Source organism: Bufo bufo, chromosome 11, assembly GCF_905171765.1.
Source record: "Bufo bufo chromosome 11, aBufBuf1.1, whole genome shotgun sequence".
In the NCBI taxonomy this organism is placed as follows: Eukaryota; Metazoa; Chordata; class Amphibia; order Anura; family Bufonidae; genus Bufo; species Bufo bufo.
The window spans coordinates 4605010-4620221 of record NC_053399.1 but is presented as its reverse complement, the minus strand read 5'-3'; the positions used below and the strand labels follow the sequence as shown (position 1 = coordinate 4620221).

The window sequence follows — 15212 nt, the reverse complement described above, 5'->3', positions numbered from 1 at the left end:
AATCAAATTTTCTAATACTTCGCTCATCTCTAGTCAAGACCAGTAAAGTATTAAAGGGACTCCTTGTTATATAGAATTTGGGATGCTATGGGGCGGGTATCACCCCTTGCTGCATGTACAATGACTTGACCCCCGACATCCGTAAGTAGTAATGTGCGCCGCCATCAACAAAATCAAAGACAAGCGCTGCGGTGATATCATGGCAAACGGGTTCTTATTGTACAACCCTGTACAGTACTTCAGCAAATTGAAAGATTTAAAAAGCAAAGAGTTACAAAACTGTTTGCAATGAACTGGAAATAGAAAAGATAGCACTTTGTTATATAGTACACCGTATAAATTACACAGCATCCGATGCCCAAACGCACCGCGCTAACATTTATCAAATGTAAATGGGGCTTCTGGGTCTGCCTTCTGTTTTACGAGTGCGTCCATCCGGTCTGGCGACTGGGCCGTAGCCCCGAGCGTCGCGCTATCACGTGTGGCAGTGCTCCAGATCTGGAACGCTGCTGTTGTTGCAGTACCTCAGGTTATTGGGGATGTGACAGTCTGTGTAAGTGATGCCCCCATTTGGGGCGTAAATGGGCTGCAGTCTGAAACCTCCTTTAAGGAGCTGGTCATTGTTTAAGGAGACGATCTGGAAGCTGGTTTCCGTCATCTCCAGGATTGAGTTGTCCTTCTTTGTCCCCGCCTCGCAGTAGTCGTCTTTCCGGCGCCCGCGGTTGTATTTCCATTTCTGAGATGTGTAGCGACCCTTTTTGTGCATATGCCAGCAGAAGATGCTAAGGAGAACTACAAGTACAAAAATGACTGCCCCCCCAATGAGCCCGGCCAGCAGAAATGGCGAGCCCATGCCCTGGGTGGTGGTCTGCTCGTGGCTGGAGGGACTGTTGCTGCCATTGTTGAGCAGGGAAGCTTTGGTGGTGGCCTCAGCACAGACAGTCTCTTCTCCTGCTTGGTAGTTATTAAAAGCGTCCAAGGGAACCAAACAAATCCTGTAGGTGGACTTGGGTTCTAGGTTCAATAAACTCAAGTGTTGCTTCTCCCCGCTCACTATGCGCTCATGTACAACCCCCTCCACCAAGCTGTGCCCCATCTTGACCCACGTCAGCTTGTAGGACACCACGCTAACAAAGGACAACCAGCTGACCTGGACGCTCGTGTCATTTATAAAACGGATGGAGAGCTGGATGGGCGAGCGTTCTTGGGCGGGTGGGGTGACCTTCTCTAGGACCACTATTTTTGGCTCAGGCACGGTCGTGGGTACTAGTGATGGGGTCGGTGTTGGGACTGTAGGAGCTGTAGTAGTTGGGGTAGGCATGAAGACAGTTGGTGGAAGGGTGGTCAGAGCCATAGTCGGAGGAGGTTGGGTAACAGGAAGTAAGCCAGGAGTGGTGGTTGGACAAGAGAGAAGATTGACATTGAGCTCTCTGACGGCCATCCCCCGGAAATACTCTGGGCCCTGGCACATGAAAGCACGGACATTAATAGCAGCTGGAAGAGCTTTAAGCCACTCGGTCACCCATCGGATGCTGCAGTCACAGAACCAGGGGTTGTTTCGTGCAGTCAACTGTTTCAGGTTCGTTAAGTTATCAAAGACTCCCTTGACCAACACTTGGAGCCGGTTGTTTGAAATATCCAATCTCTCGAGCTTGTGCAGTTTGGCAAACGCTGACACGGGGATGTGGTTGATTTGGTTGTCCTGGAGGTTCAACTTTACCAAATAGGTGCCCTGGAGATCGGTGGGAGGACTGGTGAGGGAGTTGCGTACCACGGAAAACTCCTTCAATTTGGGTAAGTGGCTGAAGGTGCCATCAGAAATCCCTTTGTTGGTCAGGAGATTGCCATCAAGAATCAGTCGTTCCAAGTTGGTCAGGTTCTGGAAGGCTTGGTCTGAAATGCGAGCAATGCGGTTCTCATCCAGCCGTAACTCTTGTAGACCTAAGGGAAGTCCGACTGGCACGCTGCTCAGGTGGTTCTTGGACAGGAAGAGCAGTTTTAGGCTGATGGCTTCCCGGAAGGCTCCATCCTCCACGCCGACGGTGGAGATGGAGTTATCGTCTAAATGCAGCTCCTCCAGTTTTAACAGCTGAGCCAGTGCCACCGCGGAGATGGTCTGGATGTTGTTCTCCTGAAGGTGAACCACTTTGACATTCTTGGGGAGGTTCATGGGGAACTCGTCCAGTTGGTTGCCGTACAGGTAGACTGTGTGCACCGACTGGACGTTGTGTAGTTCTGCGGGGAATCCAGCATTGTTAATTTGGTTGTTGTGGAGGTAGAGCACTGTTACACCCTCCGGAATCCCAAGAGGCACTGAGGTCAAACTCCGCTCGTTACAGTAGACAAAGTTCCGGTCGCATCGGCACACGGTGGGGCAGGCCCTGGAGAGCGTCATCTGCATGGATAGCCCAAGTGCAAAAACAATCCACGACTTCAAAAACGACACCCAGTCCATGGGCCAAAGTACAGTCCACAGGCCCATTTCTGGTTTGGAGAAAATAAAAGGCCTTTGCTAAAACTAGAGGTGCAAAAGCAAAGAAGGAGGAGTGCAAATCTCAGCATTTAATGTGCTTGTGTCCGGCTAAAGGTGCAGGGATGCTCCACCACTGCCGGCCATTGATGGGGACCACCCTGGAATTATCTTTTCCTTCCCAGGGATGAAGCTGGTGACACTGAGCAGGATTTGGCGCAGAGCTTCTCCTGAAGGTGAGACGTCGGCCTCTTCTTACTGGAAGGTCCTTTCTCGATGGAAGTTCTGCTCCAGCCTCCAACATCTGGACCTGAAAGAAGGAAAACACGTCAGGAACACTAAGTAATTGGATTACAACACCCACCATCCTGACACTGGCACCATATGCACATCACTATACAGGGGACCAGTCACTGGAGTCCATCACATCAGATACCTCTCCCCCCAACCCCCAGACCTCTGACATCATCCCTCCCCTGACCTGTTATAATCTCAAGGCTGCTGGCCCTTTAAGACCATAACTGGAGCAGCTTAGAAGCCGATCTCCAGAGAGGACAATGTGGTGGAGCAGGTCAGTGAATCCGCCCGGGCGGGCGCTGCAGGGACAGAGAGATCTGCTAATTGTTCTAGATAAGAGATAGTTCTACTCAGAAGGATATCAACATCATTGTAAAAAGGAATTACAGAGCCCATCCCGGGTGTCAAATGGATTATCCGCAATTTTGGATTTAAAAAGGTTTTTTTTTTTACCCATATTAACACAAAGAAGAAAAGTAAAATGATGGAATTCAAGTAAAAAATTTTCAAACTCTGCACATCTATCTATCTCATATCTATGACAGAAGAGGATGAAGATATTATGACTTGAGAAGATTAGGTCATCACCCTGTGATACATTGTTACAACATGTATCCATTTGGTCACGCCCCCTGCACTGGAGTCCAGGGGCAGAGACAGTTGTCAGTCAGGTCTGCACCGGGAAACAGATTACAGATTCTACACTTTCTAAGGCTATTTTCACACTTGCGGCAGTGTAATCCGGCGGGCAGTTCCGTCGTCTGAACTGCCTGCCGGATCCGCCGATCTGGATGTGACTGAAAGCATTTGTGAGGCGCATCCGGATGCGGATCCGTCTCACAAATGCATTGCAAGAACGGATCCATCTCTCCGCTGTCATGCGGACAGACGGATCCGTCTTGTATCTTTTTTCACATTTTTACCGGTCTGCGCATTCCGGTATTTTGAATCCAGCATTCCGGCAAGTCTTCAGTTTTTTTTCCGCCGGAGATAAAACGTAGCATGCTACGGTTTTATCTTTTGCCTGATCAGTCAAAATGACTGAACTGAAGACGTCCTGATGCATCCTGAACGGATCGCTCTCCATTCAGAATGCATTAGGATAAAACTGATCAGTTCTTTTCCGGTATTGAGCCCCTAGGACGGAACTCATTGCCGGAAAAGAAAACCGCTAGTGTGAAAGTACCCTTATTTGACATAAACTGATCAGCTGCCTCTGACAAACTCAGCACTGCTATACCACAGGTCATTTACAAAGCAATAGCTGGAAGAAAAGTCGCAAGATCACATTTTGCTAATTTTGTAACACACTTGTAACAATATTTTTTCGCATGGGTGTTTTTGCGCTGCGTTTGACATTTGGGAGTATCCAGGGGGTGACGGTAAGAGACCTGAGCTTATGTTAGGCGCTTTCACCTTCAGACCCCCAATGTGTGTAACCCGCTCAATCCTGCTGAATCCGAACGACCCGCTGTACTGCACCCAAGTCAGGTCTGACCTGACAAACACAGCTCTTCTGCATATAACTATTTAAACCCTGTTGCACCTGCATGAATCCCCCTCTACACTAAAGTCTTCTGACATTTTTAATACTATTCAGGTCAGTAGATGGCGCCATCACACCAACCTCTATGCGCTACTTCACTTCAGCTTTACGTTAGGGGGAAGCCTCAGGACCAGCCATAGTCACATATAAAGGGCAAGTGAAGCTGCACCCAAATTGCAGGTGTCCGAAGCTGGAAGAGACGATGCAGGAGAAGCATCTTTGGTGCGACAAATGTTGCAGTGTAGTTGTGCCCTATCTGTCGCGCGACAAAATGTCAACGTGTAGACCTAGCCTAACTCATTGATTGAGCAGAGCTGTACAGGCAGCTGGGTGGCAGAGTCATGTGTGCATAGTATGGCGGTATTATTTGGTGCACCATATCCAACCTAATAGTACCTGATGGTGGGGTATCTCCATAGCTCTGGACACCCCTCCGGTGGGGGGACCCAGGGCACCATGCAGATATTACCGGCGTAGTGCAGCAGAGGTGGCAGCGTGTCACCCGGAGCCACCCAAGCACCGACGTCCTTCAGAGTTTTTAACTTGCACGTCTTCCATCTCTAATCTGCAAATTGCTGTCTGTGTCAGAGCTGAATCCATTACACCAGGAGCCCGGATCAATCCCAGAGCCATTAACACGGCCAATTAATATTCACTGCCATTATCAGCCCAATATGAAGGCGTTCGCCCAATCACCAGGCCAGCATTGTGGCAGGAGTGCTTGTAGTGATATAGCAGCACCGCGTCTGTCATTGGAGACTTTGTGCGTGTACTGAGCCCCCAGCACAGATAGAACATTGCAACCAGAATGGGCTAGCCACATGACAAACTCACTTCTCCCGCTGCAGCTGTGAACACTCAGCCCTGCTATATCTGACAAACCCAGCATTGCACATTTGCTGCTTTTGACATACCCCCCTAAGTTATAGCATAGTCAGCACTGCTGCATCTGACATTCAAGAAAGTTTGCATGTAGCACCCTTAGCACTGCTGCATCTGGCACACCCTTCTAAGCTGTAGTATATTCAGCGTTGCTGCTTTTGGCATACATACCTAAGCTATGGTATCCTCAGCTCTGCTGCATCTGACATACATACCTAAGATATGCTACTCTCAGCTCTGCTGCATATGACATACATACCTAAGCTATGCTACTCTCAGCTCTGCTGCATATGACATACCTAAGCTATGGTATCCTCAGCTCTGCTGCATCTGACATACATACCTAAGATATGCTACTCTCAGCTCTGCTGCATATGACATACATACCTAAGCTATGCTACTCTCAGCTCTGCTGCATATGACATACCTAAGCTATGTTACTCTCAGCTCTGCTGCATCTGACATACATACCTAAGCTATGGTATCCTCAGCTCTGCTGCATCTGACATACATACCTAAGCTATGCTACTCTCAGCTCTGCTGCATATGACATACCCAAGCTATGGTATCCTCAGCTCTGCTGCATATGACATACATACCTAAGCTATGCTACTCTCAGCTCTGCTGCATATGACATACCCAAGCTATGGTATCCTCAGCTCTGCTGCACCTGACATTTAGCTACACATGGCATCTTCAGCTATGTCGTACAGGCGAAGCTCTACAGCACTGGACACACTCGGCTCTGCTACATGCGTCACGTGTCGCTCACTGAGGACAGCTTGGCTTCAATTACTGCGGATGACGTGACTCTGCATAAAGAGATCCTCTAACTGGATTATGGTCCTAACTCAATTGTGACAGTCACAGTTTATCCCTCTTAACGCTGCGCTCCGTGTCTGCTCGCGCCGTCTTGTTTTCGAATCTTCTCCTTGTCGTGTGAATTGAATCTCAATGGGGTCTGAGATGTCGTAGAACAGCTGCTCCCGCGGCCCGGCACCTCAGCTTAACCCACTCAGCGCTGGGCGATACTCCGCAGACAGAGAATGGCGCAGCTGCCTCCATTGTCATCTTTTAGCAAAGACGGTGAAATGTTTGCAGCACTTGACAAGTTAATAACGATCGTCTACGGCAGCGTGTTATTACAGCCCGCACCAGCCAATCACGTGCCGCCGCTCGGCGGTGATTATATGGAAATGTCCCGGGTGTAAAAAAGAAGAACACGAAAAACACCCAAAATGCCAGAGGAATCCGGATGGCGTCAATTCTGAAGAACTGCGGCTATGGCGGTCTATTACGTATTTTATGATTACACGGCAAAATGACCGCCGCAGCTTGCTAGGATTATCCAAAGTTCTCAAGAAATGGGCGCCAGGAGCGTTCGGCTTCATTCCAGGATTTATAGCGTGGCCCCGGGGCGACTTGTCTGACACTTATAGCTGACCCCCAATATTTCAGGATTCCTGGCAAACACTGCCCCTAGTGGCCACATGACGGCGGTGCAACCAGATGAGGGAGAAGACTTGGCCATTAGGGTACAGCAAAGAGTTCCACTTAGGGTTAACCCTTAGAAAGCCATTTCTGAAGTCACTAGAGCCTCATAATGCCTCATGCCTCCTAGTGCCTCATGCCTCATAGTACCTCATGCCTCATAGTACCTCATGCCTCATAGTACCTCATGCCTCATAGTGCCTCATAGTACCTCATGCCTCATAGTGCCTCATAGTGCCTCATGCCTCATAGTGCCTCATGCCTCATAGTGCCTCATGCCTCATAGTGCCTCATGCCTCATAGTACCTCATGCCTCATAGTACCTCATGCCTCATAGTACCTCATGCCTCATAGTACCTCATGCCTCATAGTGCCTCATGCCTCATAGTGCCTCATGCCTCATAGTACCTCATGCCTCATAGTGCCTCATGCCTCATAGTACCTCATGCCTCATAGTGCCTCATGGAGCCCAATAAAGTGGCCGCAGGTTTGCATTACATATCCATTTGCCCATGAAAAGGAAAGCCGCCACTCCAGCTGCTATGAAACTACAACTCCCAGCATGCACACTTGCTTGACTGTTTTTGGAACTCTCACAGACGTGACCAGAGCATGCTGGGATTTGTAGTTCCACAACAGTGGACGTGCCAGAGGCTGCTGACCCCGGCAGGGTTGAACAGGCCCACCAGGGTACCAGAGGATCCTCCGGGGGCCCAGGCCCTTGGAGCCATCACTCACCTCTGTCAGACTTGGTTGATGATAAGGGGTTTGGATTTTAGGTACCACAGTCCGAAACTGGACCCCGGGGCCACTGCAATTACCACCCAGCTTTTCCAGACCCTTGAATGGTAACTGGCCGGGACCATAGAACAGCCGGATGGCGGCTCTACAGCAGAGGACGAGGATTTTGAGGCGGATTATCAGATATGTTAACATCCGCCTGTCACCCCTGGATATAGTGACCCGCCGCAGAGACGACACCGAGGCGACACTTCCGTCATCGCTCTCAGGAACACATAAGCCGGGAGAAGATGAAGTATGCAGGGCTGACAACACCCCACTAAAGCCCTTAATAGCCGGGGTGGGGGCAGGGAGCTCCGGCTGCAAATCCAGGTTCACCTGACACCTCTGGACCAGGATTCACACAGATCTGCAGGAGGAGCAGCTAAAGTCCCCGGGGCCCCAAAGCAAAATCAGTGCCGGGGTCCCCCAACCCTCATGTCACATCTACAGCACACTTGGATTTTTGGCTGTAACCTCTACATTCCCTATAGCGGAGTCACCGGCCCCGTGCAGCATGTAAAACCTGCTCCGCATCGTCAGTGCATCCCTCCGCATCGTCAGTGCATCCCTCCGCATCGTCAGTGCATCCCTCCGCATCGTCAGTGCATCCCTCCGCATCGTCAGTGCATCCCTCCGCATCGTCAGTGCATCCCTCCGCATCGTCAGTGCATCCCTCCGCATCGTCAGTGCATCCCTCCGCATCGTCAGTGCATCCCTCCGCATCGTCAGTGCATCCCTCCGCATCGTCAGTGCATCCCTCCGCATCGTCAGTGCATCCCTCCGCATCGTCAGTGCATCCCTCCGCATCGTCAGTGCATCCCTCCGCATCGTCAGTGCATCCCTCCGCATCGTCAGTAGACCCATGACTGTCGCCTCATGTAAGACTGCAGGAGATCACGTCATCCAGAGTCAAAATATATTAAATAAAAGTAAAAGCGAGTAATAATCAATGCACTGGGCTCTGTGACACCGCCCGGTGCTGAACCCTCCTGCCCATAGTCTGAATATTTTATGCACTGCCCCTTTAACAGTGCGGAGACTCCTCCATACGCTGTGAATCTGCTGAGCGGGGCACTTCCTAAGAGTCGGAAACGGAAGCTCTCAGTGCCCGGTGTCGGGTTCGGTGCCCAGACCGCTGGTAACCATAGCACTTCCACCCAGAGAAGGTGAATGGCGGAGGCCTATTAAGGAGCGCTTGCGGTTTTGCTTACACGCTCATAAAGCTCCCGTTCTCCCTCCCAATCTACATTTGGAAGCAAATTCCATCCCTGCTTAATAAACAGAGGTCATTAAAAGCTCGGCTTAGAAAATCAGAATTGTCTGTAAGCACCGCCGAGCGCTTTAAGCAACTGCACAGACAAATGCAATAAGATTTTTATGGCTCCGGCGCTGAATGCAGAATGACAATTTGGATATCACAAGGGCTTTCTGACATTGTAGGGAGAATACAGTCGGAGAGAGGGATCCTACTGTGTGCTCGGATATCTGCCCCAATATACATGTGATATCTGCCCCAATATACATGTAATATCTGTGCTCCGATATCTGCCCCAATATACATGTGATATCTGCCCAAATATACATGTAATATCTGTGCTCCGATATCTGCCCCAATATACATGTAATATCTGTGCTCTGATATCTGCCCCAATATACATGTAATATCTGCCCCAATATACATGTGATATCTGTGCTCCGATATCTGCCCCAATATACATGTGATATCTGTGCTCTGATATCTGCCCCAATATACATGTAATATCTGTGCTCCGATATCTGCCCCAATATACATGTAATATCTGTGCTCCGATATCTGCCCCAATATACATGTTATATCTGTGCTCTGATATCTGCCCCAATATACATGTAATATCTGTGCTCTGATATCTGCCCCAATATACATGTGATATCTGTGCTCCGATATCTGCCCCAATATACATGTGATATCTGTGCTCTGATATCTGCCCCAATATACATGTAATATCTGTGCTCCGATATCTGCCCCAATATACATGTAATATCTGTGCTCCGATATCTGCCCCAATATACATGTTATATCTGTGCTCTGATATCTGCCCCAATATACATGTAATATCTGCCCCAATATACATGTGATATCTGTGCTCCGATATCTGCCCCAATATACATGTGATATCTGTGCTCTGATATCTGCCCCAATATACATGTAATATCTGTGCTCCGATATCTGCCCCAATATACATGTAATATCTGTGCTCCGATATTAGCCCCAATATACATGTGATATCTGTGCTCTGATATCTGCCCCAATATACATGTAATATCTGCCCCAATATACATGTGATATCTGTGCTCCGATATCTGCCCCAATATACATGTGATATCTGTGCTCTGATATCTGCCCCAATATACATGTAATATCTGTGCTCCGATATCTGCCCCAATATACATGTAATATCTGTGCTCCGATATCTGCCCCAATATACATGTAATATCTGTGCTCCGATATCTGCCCCAATATACATGTGATATCTGTGCTCCAATATTAGCCCCAATATACATGTGATATCTGTGCTCTGATATCTGCCCCAATATACATGTTATATCTGTGCTCCGATATCTGCCCCAATATACATGTGATATCTGTGCTCCAATATTAGCCCCAATATACATGTTATATCTGTGCTCCAATATCTGCCCCAATATACATGTGATATCTGTGCTCCAATATTAGCCCCAATATACATGTGATATCTGTGCTCTGATATCTGCCCCAATATACATGTAATATCTGTGCTCCGATATCTGCCCCAATATACATGTAATATCTGTGCTCCGATATCTGCCCCAATATACATGTTATATCTGTGCTCCGATATCTGCCCCAATATACATGTGATATCTGTGCTCCAATATCTGCCCCAATATACATGTGATATCTGTGCTCCAATATTAGCCCCAATATACATGTTATATCTGTGCTCCAATATCTGCCCCAATATACATGTGATATCTGTGCTCCAATATCTGCCCCAATATACATGTGATATCTGTGCTCCAATATCTGCCCCAATATACATGTGATATCTGTGCTCCAATATTAGCCCCAATATACATGTTATATCTGTGCTCCAATATCTGCCCCAATATACATGTAATATCTGTGCTCTGATATCTGCCCCAATATACATGTGATATCTGTGCTCCGATATCTGCCCCAATATACATGTGATATCTGTGCTCTGATATCTGCCCCAATACATGTATCGTATAATATCAGCACTCTCTGCTCTACTGTTAGGCTACTTTCACACTAGCGTTAATATTTTTCGGTATTGAGTTCAGTCATAGGGTCTCAATACTGGAGAAAAACGCTTCTGTTTTGTCCCCATTCATTGTCAATGAGGACAAAACGTAACTGAACAAAATGCTCCAAAATGCATCCCGTTCCGTTCTCATACCGGAGAGCAGCGTGCTGCAGTTTGCTTTCCGTCCTGGGATGTGGATCAAGACGAATCCGTCATGACCCCAGTGGCGTCCCGGTGGGGTGCTCCGACCCGGGTGCTGGCTCTCAGGGGTGCAATGAGCGCTTCCATCAATGCAGATGGAAGCGTTCATTGCTGTAGGGCTGACATACTGCGGTGGGGCACGGGAGCGCATAGTTTCCTGCCCCGCCGCCGATCACCGCCATAGGCTTCATTTTTTCAGCAGTATAGTACCTGGAGCATTGGGGGGCGCAACGGGCACAGTATTGGGGGTGGCAGCAGGATGACACTGTGGGGACACCAGGATGGGGAGGTTGATGGAAAAATAGAGAAATCTAACGTGTCTGTGTTCTAAACTCTGTAGAGACGAGATGTGGCTGAAAGAATCTGTCATGGCGGTCTGGGTCTAACGGAGAAGAGGAAAGAGAAGGTCTACATGACAGGAGATGTCCCTGGATGTGAGAGGTATGTGGTCAAGAATTGGGGAGGGGGGGGGGGGGGGTGCCAGCGAAAGGACCCGCCCCAGGTGCCCAACACCCTAGGCAAGACACTGCATGACCCACAATGCAAGTCAATGGGGACGGATCCGTTTTCTCTGACCCAATCTAACAATAGAAAATGGATCCCATTGACTTTCAATGGAGTCCATGACGGATCCTTCTTGGCCATGTTACAGATAATACAACCGGACCCGTTCATAACTGAGGCAGACGGTTGTATTATCAGTAACTGAAGTGTTTTTGCTGGATCCGGCAGGGTCCTATAATATTTGTGCTCTAATATCATCCCGAATATCTGTGCGCTGATATCTGCTGTATTATACATATACTGTAATATCTGTGCGCTGATATCTGCTGTATTATACATATACTGTAATATCTGTGCGCTGATATCTGCTGTATTATACATATACTGTAATATCTGTGCTGTATTATACATATACTGTAATATCCGTGCTGTGATATCTGCTGTATTATACATATACTGTAATATCTGTGCACTGATATCTGCTGTATATACATATACTGTAATATCTGTGCGCTGATATCTGCTGTATTATACATATACTGTAATATCTGCTGTGATATCTGCTGTATTATACATATACTGTAATATCCGTGCGCTGATATCTGCTGTATTATGCATATACTGTAATATCTGTGCACTGATATCTGCTGTATATACATATACTGTAATATCTGTGCACTGATATCTGCTGTATTATACATATACTGTAATATCTGCTGTGATATCTGCTGTATTATACATATACTGTAATATCCGTGCGCTGATATCTGCTGTATTATGCATATACTGTAATATCTGTGCACTGATATCTGCTGTATATACATATACTGTAATATCTGTGCGCTGATATCTGCTGTATTATACATATACTGTAATATCTGCTGTGATATCTGCTGTATTATACATATACTGTAATATCCGTGCTGTGATATCTGCTGTATTATACATATACTGTAATATCTGTGCACTGATATCTGCTGTATTATACATATACTGTAATATCTGTGCTGTGATATCTGCTGTATTATACATATACTGTAATATCTGCTGTGATATCTGCTGTATTATACATATACTGTAATATCTGTGCACTGATATCTGCTGTATTATACATATACTGTAATATCTGTGCTGTGATATCTGCTGTATCTTTAAGTAATGTGAGAGGAGCGCGGCGGTGGCCTGCAGCTTTATATATAGTATATTCCCTGTATACCACGGATCCTATACAAGTCTATGTACTTCACAGCGTGGCCCCTCCTCGGGGTGATACAGAAACTCACACCTGACGTAACACACAATATTTCGGACGAAACTGTATCCGTGTGGAATCTCTCGCTGCAGCCTTCACAGCGGCGTCACAGTTACACATCGGGTTAACCCTCTCAATGCCGGAATCTATTATCCAAACAGGGCGCAGAACAATCCCGACGACTATCACTTACAACCATTAACACCTCTCGATTATCAGAATAATGATCAGCTTATAATGGGCGCCCAGAGCTGCATTCACAATTCTGCTGCGTCCTTGGTTTACCTATACTTCTCTGTCAGGCCTGAAACCTCAGCTGAAAGGGTAATGGTCTTCGAAGCTCCCACAATGCACTGCTTTATCATCACTGGAAACCAGCAGAATTACGAATTCAGCTCTGGATGTCACTGGTATATATATATATATGACATGATGTAAATCAGGATCAAGGTGAGATATGTAAATTATTCACAGTTCCGTGGAGTATACGGAGGGTTATACACCAAATGGTGTAAGTAGGAGAACCGGAATACAGCAGATACCCTTCAGGCCGGGAGCCTGCGCCCCATCTGATCCGGAGCCTAAACTTATCCGTGCGCGGCTGGAGGACGCTCATCGCCTCCGTGTCACACATTTTCCATTAGTTATAGATAAATCGCTGGGGTGTCTGATTTTTTCCAGGCTGCGGTGATTCCGCCTTTCACCTGCAGGTGTCACTAGCGCTCCCGGCTCACACCAGGCATTACTATGGGGCTCGGCCCTGGGATGCACGAACCTGTTCTCAAACCTGTTCTGTTTTCATGTCACCTGGAATATTCTATTACCGGCAGGATTTCTGCGCGTTCTTCTAAGACCAGGAGCGACGACGCATCGGACGGTGGTGACCGCAGACCCCCAACGGACAGTGAGCGCTCCCGCCGGTCATTATAGGGTCTGCATCCAAAATGCTTGGACCATCCGCTGATCCCCACGAATCCAGTGCAAAATCCATTTCATTTAATTAAAAAAATATTATTTTAGTTTAAAACATTTTATAACTGCGACGACTATTTTGCCACAGGGAGGATGATTATTTTCGGATTTTGGGCGGTGTACAAGGCGCAGATAGTCAGAGGGTAAGGACTTATTCACACTGTCACCATTAGGCCTCGTCCACAAGTCCGTTTTTTAACTGACGCATGTTATTTGCTTTTTTTTATTTTTACGGACAGCATACTAGTCCACTTATTTTAATATGTTTGTCCACATTCCCGGTCCATGTCCGGAAAAAATTCACGGATGCATGCACTACTTTCATCCGTGCCGTGGACTGCACACATCCAATGAAGTCTATGGGTCTGTGAAAATCACGGAGAAAACATGGATGGCATACGTGGTGCGTCCGTTTTTCACAGCAGCCAGATAGAAAATGCTGATGAAATTTTCATCTGTGCAACGTCCATGGATTAAGGCCTCTTGCACATGAACGTATGGCTTTTTCAGTATTTTGCGGTCCGCAAAAAATGGATCCGCAAAAAATACAGATGACGTCCATGTGCATTCCATTTTTTGCGAAACGGAACAGCTGGCCCCTGATAGAACAGTACTATCCTTGTCCATTATGCGGACAATAATAGGACATGTTCTATCTTTGAACGGAACGGAAAAACGGAAATATGAAACGGAAGACATACGGAGTACCTTTCGTTTTTTTTGCGGATCCATTGAAATGAATGGTTCCGTATACAGAATGGAAAAAACATAACGTAAATGGAAAAAAAAAATGTTTGTGTGAAAGAGGCCCAAGGCTACATGCACACGACAGTATGTGTTTTGCGGTCCGCAAATTGCAGATCCGCAAAAAAAAAAAAAAAAGATGACATCCGTATGCCATCCGTTTTTCTTTGCGGATCCATTGTAACAATGCCTAAAACGGACAAGAATAGGACATGTTCTATTTTTTTTGCGGGGCTGCAGAACGGACATACGGATGCGGACATACGAATGGGTCTGCGTCCTATCAACAAAAAAAAAACTGAACGGACACAGAAACAAAACACGTTTATGTGCATGTAGCCTAAGGATGAGACGCGGAAAGTAAAAGCTGACGACCAACCACAGATCCTTCACGGACATCTTCACGGATTATATAAGGCGTTTTAATTCACGTATGTCATACTGACACGGAGGTGCAGATGAGGCCTTTTACAGGGAGCTGAGGTATTTAAAGCGACAGTACACTAAAACTCACATGTCTATGGGCAGCTTTCCAGAGGCTCCTCCGGCGGCCATTGTTCTCGGAGCCTGGAAAGCGCTTCCTGGTGGAATGCGAGTCCACACCTTGATTAATTAGCAGATATGGCCGCCAGCTATGACCCGCAGCACCTGACAATGGCAGCTGACAGGCGTCTGCCTGATGAAGATTTAGCAGGATTACAGGGACAATTGGGAGCAGAGTTTCTCAGCATTCAGAGCTGTCAGCGGCGGTATCGCACATCAGATATTAATGTGATAGACTCC

At 47.2% G+C, this 15212-nt stretch overlaps 1 protein-coding gene across 1 annotated transcript in view; it reads right to left on the bottom strand.

Annotated features, from left to right (window-relative positions):
• Window positions 1-300: 300 nt before the first annotated feature.
• FLRT2 (fibronectin leucine rich transmembrane protein 2) overlaps window positions 301-15212 on the bottom strand; it is a 42869-nt gene continuing 27957 nt past the window's right edge. The window contains exon 2 of the mRNA XM_040411816.1: window positions 301-2780. Within this exon, the coding sequence (XP_040267750.1) occupies window positions 476-2482 (2007 nt within the window). The 5' untranslated portion in view covers window positions 2483-2780 and the 3' untranslated portion in view covers window positions 301-475. The remainder of the gene's footprint in view (window positions 2781-15212) is intronic.